General features: G+C 42.7%; 1 protein-coding gene across 1 annotated transcript in view; it reads left to right on the forward strand.

The window, feature by feature from the left end:
• The window catches only part of SEL1L (SEL1L adaptor subunit of SYVN1 ubiquitin ligase), a 44,846-nt gene extending 31,754 nt beyond the window's left edge, over nt 1-13,092 (forward strand). The window contains exons 14-21 of the mRNA XM_060262022.1: nt 112-174; nt 3,179-3,266; nt 4,623-4,771; nt 7,318-7,483; nt 8,519-8,593; nt 9,625-9,797; nt 10,414-10,542; nt 12,817-13,092. Of these exons, the coding sequence (XP_060118005.1) occupies nt 112-174; nt 3,179-3,266; nt 4,623-4,771; nt 7,318-7,483; nt 8,519-8,593; nt 9,625-9,797; nt 10,414-10,542; nt 12,817-13,020 (1,047 nt within the window). The 3' untranslated portion in view covers nt 13,021-13,092. The remainder of the gene's footprint in view (nt 1-111; nt 175-3,178; nt 3,267-4,622; nt 4,772-7,317; nt 7,484-8,518; nt 8,594-9,624; nt 9,798-10,413; nt 10,543-12,816) is intronic.
• The last annotated feature ends 1,061 nt before the right edge of the window (nt 13,093-14,153 follow it).

The following is a 14,153-nucleotide window of genomic DNA, read 5'->3' on the forward strand; positions in this document are numbered from 1 at the left end:
TCTTCGTTCTGACTATACTTGTGAATTATACTGTACATATTGGTGCTCTAAATTCAGATGTACGATCACACTGTTGTGTAATCACATTATTTATACTCTCTTGTTTTTCAGGGTAACCCAGTGGGGCAAAGTGGTCTAGGAATGGCTTATCTGTATGGAAGAGGTGTTCCAGTGGTAAGTTGGATATTGGCTCTGAGGCTTTTGCGACATATTTTGCAGATAAAATCTTGACTCTCCACCAGGACCTCCCAGCTACAGTTGACACAGTATGTGAACTGGAAGCCCCTTGGCCATCGGATGGTCCAATATTGGACCGCTTCAGTCGACTCGTATTGGAGAATGTACACAGGATCCTAGCAGCAGTGAAGTCCCCTGGACAGCTTGTGAAGCTTGTGAAGGCTTGCCAGGATGATACCAGGGACTCTCTGGGTGATATTGTTAACCTGTCCCTGACAAGTGGGACGTTCCCAGAGAGATTAAAAGAGACTGTTATTCGCCCGCTTTTGAAATAATCTTTGCTGGACCCTAGCGTCCTAGCTAACTACCGCCCAGTTTCAAACCTGCCATTCCTGGGAAAGGTAGTTGAGAAAGCGGTAATGGAGCAGCTGCAGGTTTTCCTGGATGAAACTTGCTCTACACTGTCTTGCCCCTGAAACTGATCCAGAAACTGCAGTGGGTGCAGAATGTGGCAGCTCACCTGCTGACTGCATCAACTATACGGGTGAGCATACAGCCAGCACTCCGCAACCTGCACTGGCTGCCTATAGAGTACCGGATCCGTTTCAAGGTGTTAGTTTTGACTTTTAAAGCCTTACGCGGCCTGGAACCAGTATACCTATGAGTCCGTCTCCTTCCATATATGCCTGGAGGTCGCTTCACTTGGCCTCCCAAGATCTTCTGATAGTTCCCGGCCCAAGGGATGCCCATCTTGCATCTACCAGGGCCAGGGCTTTTTCGGTCCTGGCCGTGGCCTGGTGGAATCAGCTTTCTATGGAGATCCGGGCCCTACCTGGCTTGTTGGCCTTTCATAGGGCCTGTAAAACGGAGCTGTTCTGCCAGATCTTTGGATGAGGCAGCGGGCATCTATCCACCTATTAGATTGGTTGGCCTCCCCCTACGCCCTTATGGCCCGCTGCACTACTGTATTGTGGTGCTATACTATCTTGCTTCACATCATTATGCTGAACTAACCTATTGCACTTTACTTATTGCTGAAGTTGATTTTATTATGATTTTATTGTGATCTTAATTTAAACTGTTGTACTCCGCTCTGAGCTCCCCAAAAGGAGGAAGGGGTGGAATAGAAATAAAATAATAATAATAAATTTGCCCAGTATAGTGGCCATTTAAGTTTTCTTGGGGCATGATTTCACAATACCATTTAGTTAGTTTTCCACATCAAATTGGCCTCTTGCATCCTTGGCTGCTGCTCAAGAGATACCAATCAATGGGAATTCCAGTGAGCAGTTCAACAAACTTTGCATTATATAATACACTGGAGTGTTCTCCCAGTGTCCTGAAAATGAATCTAAGACATTGTTAGCCACTAAAAGCCTTAGTTTCATTTCTATATACTGGGTGAGCGATAGTGCATTTCTGAGCAAAGCTACATCCTTCTGTGGCCACTAATGTGAAGGGACTTAGAAAGGTACACTTATTGTTAGGATTGCAATGTAAGCATATTAGTTTTGCATGGGCACAGAGTAGGGCATGAACTGAAGCACAAATCATGATTTGTGCTAAAAATGACTAGTTTGTGATTCATTACAAATTGGTTAGGTAAATGGTGCTGTACACAAAATAAAAACAAAATGGCTGGGGGGGGGGTTGTTTGTGTCTTTGCCCTTGGTTATCATAGAGGTTTTCCCCAAATGATAGAGTGCCTGCCCAGCATGATGACGTCACCCAGAAGTGACATTATCACACCAGGCATGTAGCGGGGAGGGGAGTGCTTTGTCACTTGGGAAAAAGCTCTATGTTTTTTCTCCAAGTGATAGAAAGTTCCTCCAGCGACATGCCTTATGCAATAATGTCACTTCTGGGTGACATTGTGCCGGGCACATCGCAGTGCACCTGTATTTCTAGCCTTCTGCGGGGGAGCGTGTTCCAGGCCTTCCCAAGCCAAACGAATCACTATTCATTTAGAAAATTAAAAGAACAAAATGAACCACCGAATTGGAGAGTGAATGAACCACAAAATGAAAAAAATCACAATTTTTCCAGTTCACACCCATCCTTAGTGCAGAGCTATGAGACTAGGAAGGTGGACTGGTAATTCTTAAAGTTATGCTCCTTTAAGGAAAGGACTGACTTTGAAAAAGTTCCAAATCATGGAGAGCAAAAGAAGAGGAAGACTTTTCCTTCCGCCTTCCTTTTCTCTGTTCCAGGGATTTCACCCATAATTCAGATAACCTGATTAGAATGATTCTGCAAAAATAGGGAGGGTTTGTAAAGTTAATGAGAATTTAATCACCCCTATTTCTAAAATAACAAGTATTGTTTTTGAAAGTTCAATTTAACCAAGATTGACAGGGTCTAAGATTGGTCCAGCATTTCCATTTTTCTTGTAATATCCATCTGTTTAATGGAAATGATAACCACACAAACAGCTTCAAGGCTGTAAGCAGACTTGTCTACAAACCAGTTCTTATGTGAGGTGGAATGCCAATAATCTTGTTAGACACACACAGTCACTAAAGAGGCTACCCAGTACACTTATTCCAAGGAGTTCTGAGCACCATTATCAGCTGGGTCCACTGGAGCAACTTCCATGGATGGAGAGATTTCTGCTTACTCAATACAACTTATCTCCCCATACCCCTTGCAGCTCACAATGCTGCTCTTGGTGGGACAAGGATCTGCAAGGAACAACGTTTCAGGAGACTTTTGGGATTATAGCCTTGGACAGGCAAGAAATTTACAACCTGCTAGTAGAATCCTTGTGTCTGCAGAAACCTCTCAGGTGAATCCAAGCCAGTGGGGCTCTTTCTTCCCTGTTTTTATCCTTGGAGAAATCCTGTGAGATAGGTTAAATTTAGCTGGCTGAAGATCACCCAATGAGCTCCATGGCTTAGTGGAGGTACAGAAAAAACACAAATACTTGAGTGAAGATTTGAACATAGGGTCTTCAGATCCTAGTCCAATACTAACCATTCTCTTCCACTGGCGCTCTCTACAGAATTATGATCTGGCACTGAAATATTTCCAGAAAGCAGCAGATCAAGGGTGGGTAGATGGACAGCTTCAACTGGGGTCTATGTATTACAGTAAGTAGTGTCATTGTTTTTAAATTTTGTGATCCATCTTTACGGCATTATTTATGTGTATGACACTGTTTATTCTGCATTGTTCTCCAACACTGAGAACTTACTGTATCAGTTCTTTAAAACATCTTTCATTTTGTAATCTGGTTTTATGTATTGTTTGTATGCATTACATAGTTTATTGGCTCACTTTTAAATTGTTTAATGCACCTAGAGTCTCAGCAAGAAAGACAGACTATAAATAAAATAAATACATAGCAACAGTTTTGTATTTGCTGTACTAATTAACTTCCATTAGGTGGCACTCAAATCCAGTTCATTTGCACTTCTTTCCTTTTTAGAGAAGAGATACTTGGTGGGAGGGGGTGTAATACTCTTCTGCATACTTCACCAGACCTTTTTTTGTCTAAAAGGCAGATATTGTGTCTGAAGTTTATGTGGGAGAGAAGTATCATGATTGCATCAAGGGGTTTTTTTCCCTGTTCTTGGTCAAATACTTCATGAAGATAAACAGACCTGAGCAGTTGATGTGTTCAGTAACCAGAAGAAAAGTAAATCTGATTGGTGTGAGGGGTCAAATTCATTTTATGATTTTATAGTCTTATCACCCATTAATTGAAGATTGTGATGATTTATACTCTTGGTAGTCCCAGACTTTTGGGGGGTTAACTTTTAAATCTAGGGCATACTAACCAGGAAATAGGTCACTGGCCTTGGTGTTTCTGTGTGAACACTTAAGATTGGCCTGTAGATGGGGTTGGCCAGAGAAAGCTAGAATGAGATTTTTAAATATATAGTTATGTACATGAGGTTTAGAAGGCTTGTTTAAGCTAAAGGAAAAGGAAATGTCCCCTGTGCAAGCACCAGTCGTTTCCGACTCTGGGGTGACATTGCTTTCACAACGTTTTCATGGCAGACTTTTTACGGGGTAGTTTGCCATTGACTTCCCCAGACTTCTACACTTTCCCCCCAGCAGGCTGGATACTCATTTTACTGACCTCGGAAAGATGGAAGGCTGAGTCAACCTTGAGCCAGCTTCCGCCGGGGATTGAACTCAGGTCGCGAGCAGAGTTTAGGATTGCAGTACTGCAGCTTTAACACTCTGCACCACAGGGCTCTTTTTAAGAGAAAGGGTACCTAGTAATTATTGTGCATTCTCAGAATGGAACTTTTTCTAGTAAAAACTGCATCACTTTTGACTTCCATTTGATAGTTGAAATCTTGCTCAGTTTTAATTAAGCTTTTGTACTTTTAAATCTACAGATGGTAGAGAGACTGTAGGTAGACCAAGTGGCATCAATTATATCATTCCAAATGACAAGCATCCCTAATCTTCTGCTGCCCCTTCTCTGTTCATAGATGGCATTGGAGTCAAAAAGGATTATTCAAAGGCTTTGAAGTTTTTCAACTTGGCTTCTCAGGGAGGCCACATTCTGGCCTTCTATAACTTGGCACAGATGCATGCCACCGCCACTGGGGTAGATCGTTCCTGTCGCACTGCAGTTGAGGTAAGAATCTCGCACTCACTCCTTTCTTCCTCTGACCAGAATCTCTTCTGTTACAGCCGAGTAACAGTTTGTATTCAGAGTTCAGCTCCATTTAACTTTGTTCTGACCAAACAAGGGGGCACACAAATGCTGTAGGTGTCCAGACAGCCTGGAATAAAATTTTGTGTGGCTGTAGTTCCTGTGTGTTCTATTAAATGCTTCCACAGGGTTTCAAGGAATTAGTTCTTCAGAACAGTTTTGACTGTTCACTGTCTTTTATTTTACTATGATCAAATATTTCTTTAAAAATACTGTCTGGGAATCTGACCTGCCTTTCCAGTTGCAGTGCACACTTGCACAAGCAGCAGAGGACAATTTTTGCTTTTCTCTACCATTCCTTTCTCAGTCCCCCACTTCAATCTGGATGATGTTTCTTGGGCACCATGGTTCCCCAGGGGCACAGTGGAGGGAGAGTGCCTTGGGAAGGTGGCCAGAAAATTGCTCTTTACGCAGCACAGGCTTGATGCTCGTGGTCCAAGCCAGTGTCAAATATTGCATGAAATGAAGAATACTATGCATAGATTGCCTTTTACATTATTATTTCATTATCCAGGCTATTCAATGTGTTATACTGCTTTTATTTCATTATACTTTAATTATGTGATCCAGATTACTACATTGTATGGATTGTGCTGAACAATTACTGTGTTTTTCTTAGAACACTGCCTTGAATCTCAACAAGAAAAGTTGATGATAAAGTAAATTATGTTGCTGCTTGTCAGCAGGAGTGAAGGAAGTTCCCTTCCCCCCCCCCCCCACCAGCCATCAAGGTCAAACCCAGCAGCATGAAATAGCTGCTTCTGTTCTCCACCTGCTATAGCTGTGCAGGTATCTTGGAACAGGATGATCTGTTGATTGGGTTTATATCCTACTGTTCTTTTGGGTATTCTCAGGGAAGTTAATTGGTATTGAACGCACAAATTACTTTAAATCAACAGAATAGCAGAGTGGATAATGAGCTCTTCCCTTCGCTAATGAAAGCTGTTAGAATCACTGCACAGGGAACATGACGACTCAGAACCCTCAATGTCTTATGGTAGTTGATGGTGACCAGCAGGCAGGACCAGCGTGACTTAGTCAGTGAGGTAGATGGCTGCCTAGAACACAGTCTGGTGAGAGGGGCGGCTCCTGCAGACCTACCTCGCCCAGCTAGGGGGGTGCATGTGTGCCCAGCCAAAAGTGGGAGCCATAGCAGTCACCTGGCCTTCCCAACAGGGCAGCATAGTGGCAGGTGCACTACTCCCAGCAGCCTGACCTCCTCCCTGGCATCCTTTGCCTGTCCTGACCATCAGCATTGGGATGCACGCCCGCCACCTGCAAAGGAGAGGCAAGGTGAGGTGGCTTGCCGATGGGGCGGGCGGGCTCACAAGACGAGGCGGCTTCTTCTCTCTCCCTAGGCCCTTCCTGCAGCCTGCCCCAGTGAGAGTGACAGTCCCCACAGAGGGAACCTCTGGTCAATGCAGCCTGCCCCTGCCCCAGCCTGGGATCACCAAGGGCACCCTCAGCTTAGACCTGCCACCACCCCACTCTCTCGCCACTTCCAGCCCCCCCCCCACAGGTGCCCTCTGGGCTAGGTTCCTGTGCCGGGGCAGGGCAGGAAGTTGGGGGCAGGGGGGGGGGACCTCGCCTAGGGCACTGAAAATCCTGGCACTGGCCCTGCCAGCAGGGATAGCCGGTGAACTGACACCCCCTCCTTCTGCATCTGGCACTTGGTCTTAGATTGCTGCACTGGGATTCAGAGATTCACTATCCCTGAGGGTTATTATTCTTCATAGGTGCTTTTTGTTTGGGCTCATTATCTGAAACATTTATATCCTGTCTCTAGTTTCATTTTTTTTTTAAATGAAATTTATTGGCTCACCTTGGTGTGTCAGGATAAAAGCCAGAGAAGGCTGTTCTGTGAATCAGTCACACAGAAACCTTGTTTAATGATGTTCAAAACTTCTAAAATAATGTAAAGTTTGATTTAACTGTTTCATAATAGCATGTGGTTAGTAAAAGTATAACATGGGTTGTTTAAAGTATTTTTATCGATGCTTTAGAAAAAAAGCCTGACCACTACTTGATGAGTCAATTAACTAGATCTCATCAACCCTACATCTCATTCAAAGAGGGCAACTCTCCTGTGTTTGGCAAGTGATCTTTCATTCCTTTGGGGTTGTGTCTCTCAGTCCTTAACTCTATCCACTGTGGCTCTATGAAATAGACCTATTGATGCATCCTTTTCTGAAGCTTAACATCAGTTGAGGTGAAGAATTTACAACAAAACATTTTAAGATGCTAAGGTGCAGTGTGAAGTACTGAATAGTTTTCATAAGCACTTTATTTTAGGATTTGTCATTCTTATTCCTTGTTGAATGCCTCGTGCTTCCTTTCAATGTGGTTGCGATTTTCATATAAAGTAACCTACGGAAAGGCCTTAGGGCACCTAAATTAAGTGTCCTGAATGCATGTTAATTCTTTTTTGTTAAAAAAGTTACCACTGTCTGCTATTGCTTTTTCTGCAGCTGTTTAAGAACGTTTGTGAACGAGGCCGCTGGTCTGAAAGGCTTATGACTGCCTACAACAGCTACAAAGAAGGCGATGCAAATTCTGCTGTGGTTCAGTATCTCCTGTTGGCGGAGCAAGGCTATGAAGTAGCACAGAGCAATGCTGCCTTTATACTGGATCAGAGTAAGGGAACGGGTTACAGTGAGTACAATAGTGGCTCGTGGCAGGTGAAAAGGGATCAATATCTCACATCCGAGTCATTCTCCCTTTTGATGATGATAAAACAGGTTGACGTAAAATAGCACAAGAGTTGCCACGACCTTCTGGTATCAATGAATTTCTGTTCCACTTGTAATGTTTTTGCCAAATTGAAACATTTTGCTGTTTTAGAAGTCCTTGTAGAATGTCTCACAAGTTGGGCCAGTCTCAAGGTGCAGCTGCTACCGGCTCCTGCCTAATTAAAGTTGAATGAATAGATAGTTGTCCTAATAAAATACGAAAGTATCCTCTTAAATCAGCCCTGCCCACTGCAAGCCCTCAAGGCAGCTTACCATCCAGAACTGTCTTAACTCATAAGATGGTAACAGAACTAGCAGTAGCAAAATTGAGAGTAACTTTATGACTTGCAGTTTTTTGAGAGAATAAGAGGGTGTTTTTAGCTTGCTGACTAAACGAGGACAGAACAAGCATGTCCATGTGTTTGTCATTGGAGTGCCATCAAAGAAAAGAGTACTCCCAAAAAATCTTTGAAGGCAGGGATGGTTTCTCAGATTTAAGTCTTCAAATAATAACTTTTATGGATTTTGTGTGATGAGGTGGGGTACACGGTACAGTGAGATATGTGAAAGGAAGATGGGGGTTGGAGTGTTGTCAAATCCAGATGTCTGAGCTATTCAACACTCCCTCAATCAATTCCTTATGTTGTTTACAAATACTACTCAGACTTTAAGCAGAAAAATACCATCAGCAAGCAGGTGTAAACAGTGGCTTCTCAGTTCAGGCATTCTGTCTTCATGTTTCTGCTGCTCTAACAATGCAATATTTAGCAGAATTACATCCTTCCAAGTCTGTTGAAGTCAGAATAGTGTTAACTGTTGACAGTACAGTGAGCCCCAGGCCTCACTTTCAGTGTAGCTAATCAGAGTAGCCTTTCATTGGGCTTCTAGATTTTACGATGATTTGTGTCTTAATTCTCTCAACATTTTGTTCAAACTGCAGAAGAAGCCAGCATCATAGAAGAAAATGAAACTTATACCAGAGCGTTGCTGCACTGGAACAGAGCAGCCTCCCAAGGTTAGTTGCTGTTGAAATGACCCTGGTTCTCAGCCATTATAATTTTTTTGTGCGTGTTCGCTATATTCTGTAGAAATAGCGAAAGAAATCCTGTGCAGCTCTTTGAAATTTCTAAATCATTCCTATACAAAATTTAAAAAATATATATATTTTAAAAAAACCTCACACCCTTTAAAAAAATCTTCCCAGTAAGAAACTTCATTTTTTTGTTGCTGGTAGTTGTGGTTGCCTTTTTCACCATTAAAATAAAAATAATTTATAAACTTAAAAATATTGCTGTTTCATGAGGGCACCTCTCATTTACTTATTCCATATGTGGCCTCACACTTTGTTAAGAGCAAGAATGGTTAGCAACATTTCAGCCTTCTTTTTGGTCTACAAGAGACCTGGAGTGGAACCAAAGGACATTTTATTTATTTGCTTCACTTAGAGCCTGCCTTTCTTTCCCAGCTGGGACCCAAAGTGCTCATAATGTGCTCCTTTCCTCAGTCTTTACTGTAAGGTGGAATTCAGACAATTAGTTTATTGATACCTGAAGCTTTTTGTAAAGCTTCCTGACTTTTTCCAGTGTTTTTGCAGAATGAGTCGGCCTCCTTGGGTTGAACTCCCCAATTCTCCATGCAGAGGGTTTCCCCATGCTCCCATTACTCTGTAACTCCCAAAAAGGTATTGACATGGGGCTCCATGGATAAACAGCTGTGTGGCATGAGGGGGGCACAGCATGGAGGAAGTTTCATGCTACCTGCCCTTTTGTCTACAGGGGTCCCCTAGCCTCCGGTAATTCCTTGTTAGAGGGTCAGTGGGAGCTGCTGTAGAAAAGGGGGAGCGAAGATTTTCTTCCATGGGCATTTTGTACTCCAGTGTATTGTCTCCAGCACCATATCTGTAGCTCAGTATTGCTGATCCAAATGTTCCTGTCTTTCAAATGCAGTGTGAAGCCTGCTTAGGGTACTAGAGCATCTTAAATTGGTTGAGTATATGTAACATAGCTCATGGGGGTTTTTTTCATACACGTTCTTTTTTGGTAATAGGTTATACTGTTGCTAGACTCAAACTTGGTGATTACCACTTTTATGGCTTTGGCACTGACATTGATTATGAAACAGCATTTATTCACTACCACCTAGCAACAGAGCATCAACATAGTGCCCAAGCTATGTTCAACCTTGGGTACATGCATGAGAAGGGACTTGGCATCAAGCAGGTGAGCACAACTTAAGATGCATTGTGTTTATGTCTGCTTTCTATAGAAATATATAGAATCATTTATCTCCTGCCAAGAATGCACTTTGTGCCATGTGCCTAGTGCACTGGGAGGAGGGAGACTGTTCCAGAGGTTACCGTCTGGCTAGATGGATAGGAGGCCTCTGTCATTTTTTTTATTTGATTTATATGAAATCAAGTCATGAAAAAAGATTTCAGTGTAACACAATAGTCAAAAGCTGGAGTGCCAGCAATTTTGCTGCTGAAGAGATGTAAAGGCATAATTATCCAAACTCTTACTATGCCAACCTTTCGTCATGCAACACTGAGTAATACTGTCCTAACTATTTAGGTAGTACATCTTTGAGTGGCTGTGGTCCTGCATTTTGGAGCTGGATCCAGAATATACTTGAGCCAATAAGCAAAGGTTTTAATTAATGGAAAATTAAAAGAAGCAATTTCAGTTGAAAAAGGAACACATATATTTATATCAGCAATAGAGATTTCCCTTTTCTGTACCCTCACTGGTTTTTAACAAAAGAATAATAATCAAAAGTAAAATGTCTTTGAGACTTAAATCACAACATTGTCATGTAAACATATCTTATATTTTCCAGGACATCCACCTTGCAAAACGCTTCTATGACATGGCAGCTGATGCCAGTCCTGATGCTCAAGTTCCTGTCTTCCTTGCACTATGCAAATTGGGAATAATTTATGCCTTCCAGTATATACAAGAAACCAATGTAAGTAACCAAGTGGATTCACAGGCAAGGAAGATTATCTTCAGTATCTTAACAAATGTTACATTCCTGGCCCCAGTGTAGTTTGGTGTAGTGGTTAAGTGCACAGACTCTTATCTGAGAGAACTGGGTTTGATTCCCCACTCCTCCACTTGCAGCTGCTGAAATGGCCTTGGGTCAGCCATAGCTCTCACAGAGCTGTCCTTGAAAGGACAGCTTCTTTGAGAGCTCTCTCAGCCCCACCTACTTTACAGGGTGTCTGTTGGGAGGTTATAAAGGAGATAGTAGGCCACTCTGAAATTCAGAGTGAAGGGTGGGGTATAAATCCAGTTTCTTCTTCTTCTTAACTGTGGCTGCTGTGACCATTGGGATGGCTTGAAGGTTAAATGATATCATGAGAAAGAATTATAAGGTGCAGAAACATTTACTGCAGCTGGAACTGGCTGTAGTAGTAATACATTGCTAGGTAGGCTGTTAATATTTCACTTGTTGCTCATTCCACCTGAGTTGTAATACTAACTTCTATTTTTGTTTCTTCATTGCGCTTAATGCTTGACATCTCATTCCTAGTCAGCTAGTAATTTAAGTTATGTTTCTGCTCACTGACTCATTTGGCTACTCTGCTCGTATGGGTTTTAGTGAGTAATCAGACTGGTCCATTATGCACATGGAGCCTCTTTGCCATTGATTCAGGAGTTGTTCCGAAATGGCTGAAAGTTCATCTTTCAGTATCACTGAAAGTCTTGTACAGTCCAAAAGTCTGTGATCCAGCATGCTTGTTGCATTCTGAACCACTCTAGAAAGGGTTGACTCTCTTTCAGAGCAGGGAAGAGGCTAGCTTGGCTTGTAGTTACCACCCAGGCATCTTGGCAGAATAAGAATAAAATTAGAAGCTGTGCACAATCCGTAATGCCTGTGTATTTCTGTGCATCCATCTACTGGTTACAGTTCAGCATTGCCTGACAGTACAACAAACCATAAAACAAGAGAATGTGCAGGAATAGCAAGCTGAAATGCAGAGGTTGCCTTTGTCCCTTTTGGAGCCCTTGCTTTAAATTTCTTCTCTATCTAAGGAAGGCTAGAACAGAAGGGTTTGTCACAAATACACCATAGGTGTAGCAGATGGGAGTTGTTCTGTAGGGGTTGGGAATTATTAAATAAGAGAGGTTGAGCAGAATTTGAACTGCTTTTGCCCTTTTATTTGTGCAACAGAGATCAGAGTAAGTCTTTACATAGTGGTGCAGATAGCTGAATTTGCCGTTTAGAACTCCAGAATCAAGGAAGGGAGAAAAATTATTGGTGTTGTATTTGTTTAACATAAGCAAGGGGTAAAAATCCATCTCTCTCTCTCTCTTAATTACATGATATAACTGTAACATTAAAAAAGAGCAAGAGTCCAGTAGCACCTTAAAAACTGACAAAATTTGTTGCAGGGCAGGAGCTTTCATGAGTCACTGCTCACTTCTTCAGATACTAATTCGGATAGCAAGAAGTGAGCAGTGGCTCACAAAAGCTCATACCCCGCCACAAATGTTGTGCTTCTGGTCTCTTGTTCTTTTCTACTGCTACAAGCAAACATGGCTACCCATCTTGATCTGTTTTATAACTGTGTTGTACATCTACAGGGTTTGCATAGGTTCTGGACTACAGTGTGCAGAAAGAAGCATGAAGGTAAAAACAAACCTCTGTGCTGAGGCTTGGATCCTGTGAACAGGTTCCCCATGTGTCAGTCTCTGCCAGGGAGCATTTGTTCTCTTCTACCAAAGGGTCCATTGAAAACTATTGACCTTGCACGAATGGAGTTTTGTTGGAAGAGGGAGCGTGCTCCGCAACAGAGATTGGCATGCATGGAGCTCATTCATAGGACCCAAGCCTGTGTGTTCCACAGTAGCCAGAGTTGTATATAGACAATCCATCATATTGCGGTGCTTTTGTGGTGCATGTTGAGCTAGTACCAGAGAGATTGAGGTTCAGATCACCACTCAGCCTTGGAACCCACTCGGTGATCGTGAGGCAGTTACTTTCTTCTCAGTGTAAGCAAAATGCTGGAGAGGGAAGCCACATGCAGCACTGTAAGATCCTTGAAGGATGGGTGGTAAACAAATGGCGGTGCTTCAAGATTTCTAGAGATGGCTTGTGTGTCACATGTGCTAAGATTACAGCTGTAGGAGAAGTTCATACCTGGAGAAGTCACTGACACACACTGCAGACAACCTTTTATGTATCTTCTTGCATTTGCTCCCTGCTGTGTCACTTTTTTCTCCCTTTCCTTGTTAGGTCAAAGAGGTGTTCTCCCACCTTGATATGGATCAGCTTTTGGGACCGGAGTGGGACCTTTACCTCATGACCATCATTGCTCTGCTCCTGGGCACAGTTATAGCTTACCGGCAGAGGCAGCATCAGGCAATCCCCAGGCCTGCTGGACCCCGGCCAGCCGTTCCTCCCCAAGAGCCTCCTCCAGAACATCCGCCACAGCAATAGCAGAAGCTGAGGGTCTTGATGAAGTGAACTGGATTTTTCCCAGCTGGGACTGCTCTTGTGATTTTTCTTTTTTTGACAACACCAGTTTGATGGTCACTTCCACACCAGAGAGACAAAAGAAGTGTTGCGTTCTGAAAAGCTGCTGAGGACAATGCCTTTTTTTTCCCAGGGATATGCAACTTTCTTTAAGACTGAGATGAATGTTATTTCAGTGCCAATGGAATAACACAATAGCTTGGGGGAGGGGGGAAGCATGAGACACAAGAGTGCAACTGCAGAAATGATACCTGCTCTATCCAGATTGTTACTCAGAGCCCTTTTTCCATCTTGCTGTAAGAGTGTGCCCTCCCTGGTGAAAGCCGGGCCTATCCAGAAAGGAAAACGTAGCTGTGAGGCTTTGTACAACATTGGAGAATCAGACCTACACCCTCCGAAGCCAAACGCAGCTCTGTTCTCGAGTGTGTTCGACGTTGTGATAAGCACGATGCTTTTATCTTCCCCTGTTCTTCCAAATTTGTTCTTTAAAAGCTGTCTTAATCCCTTGATAGTATTTTTATCTGTTCTGGCTTCTTTCACCTGGATACCACAGTCATAAGAAGCAGATGAAGACAATCAGTCAGTACAGTGATGAGTATGCTACTTGTTCTCTGTGATCTGCACTTATTCCTTGCCTCTTGCATGTACCCTTTTGCTAGTAGCAGAAATGGCCCAAAGGGGTTAGGGATTTGGACTACATTTGCAACATGAAAATATAATCCCTTGAGTTTGCAGAATTCAAATTCTGTCTCTTCAGACTCTCTTTAAATTTTAAATGGTGGGTGGTCTACAGATATGCCAGGATTGGCACCAAGTGTTAGAGAATCCTTCTGAGCCCCACAGTAGTTGGTCTTTTTAAAAAATCTTCATCTTATGAAGTAGAGGTGGTTTTGCTTTTCAGACTGTTATGGCAGCTTTAATGAGGCAGTTTGTCTTAACTAGATATCATAAGTGAGAGGGCCTTGTGCTATAATGGGAGTTATTAATGTAACTGGATATCTACATATCTTATCAGATTATGTGTGTCCCAATTTCTTTTGGAGGTGGCACCTAACATTATTGACTAGTAGCATCACTGTTTAGACCAGATTATTCTA

The sequence above is a fragment of the Heteronotia binoei genome, chromosome 21 (genome assembly GCF_032191835.1).
Source record: "Heteronotia binoei isolate CCM8104 ecotype False Entrance Well chromosome 21, APGP_CSIRO_Hbin_v1, whole genome shotgun sequence".
Taxonomy (NCBI): domain Eukaryota; kingdom Metazoa; phylum Chordata; class Lepidosauria; order Squamata; family Gekkonidae; genus Heteronotia; species Heteronotia binoei.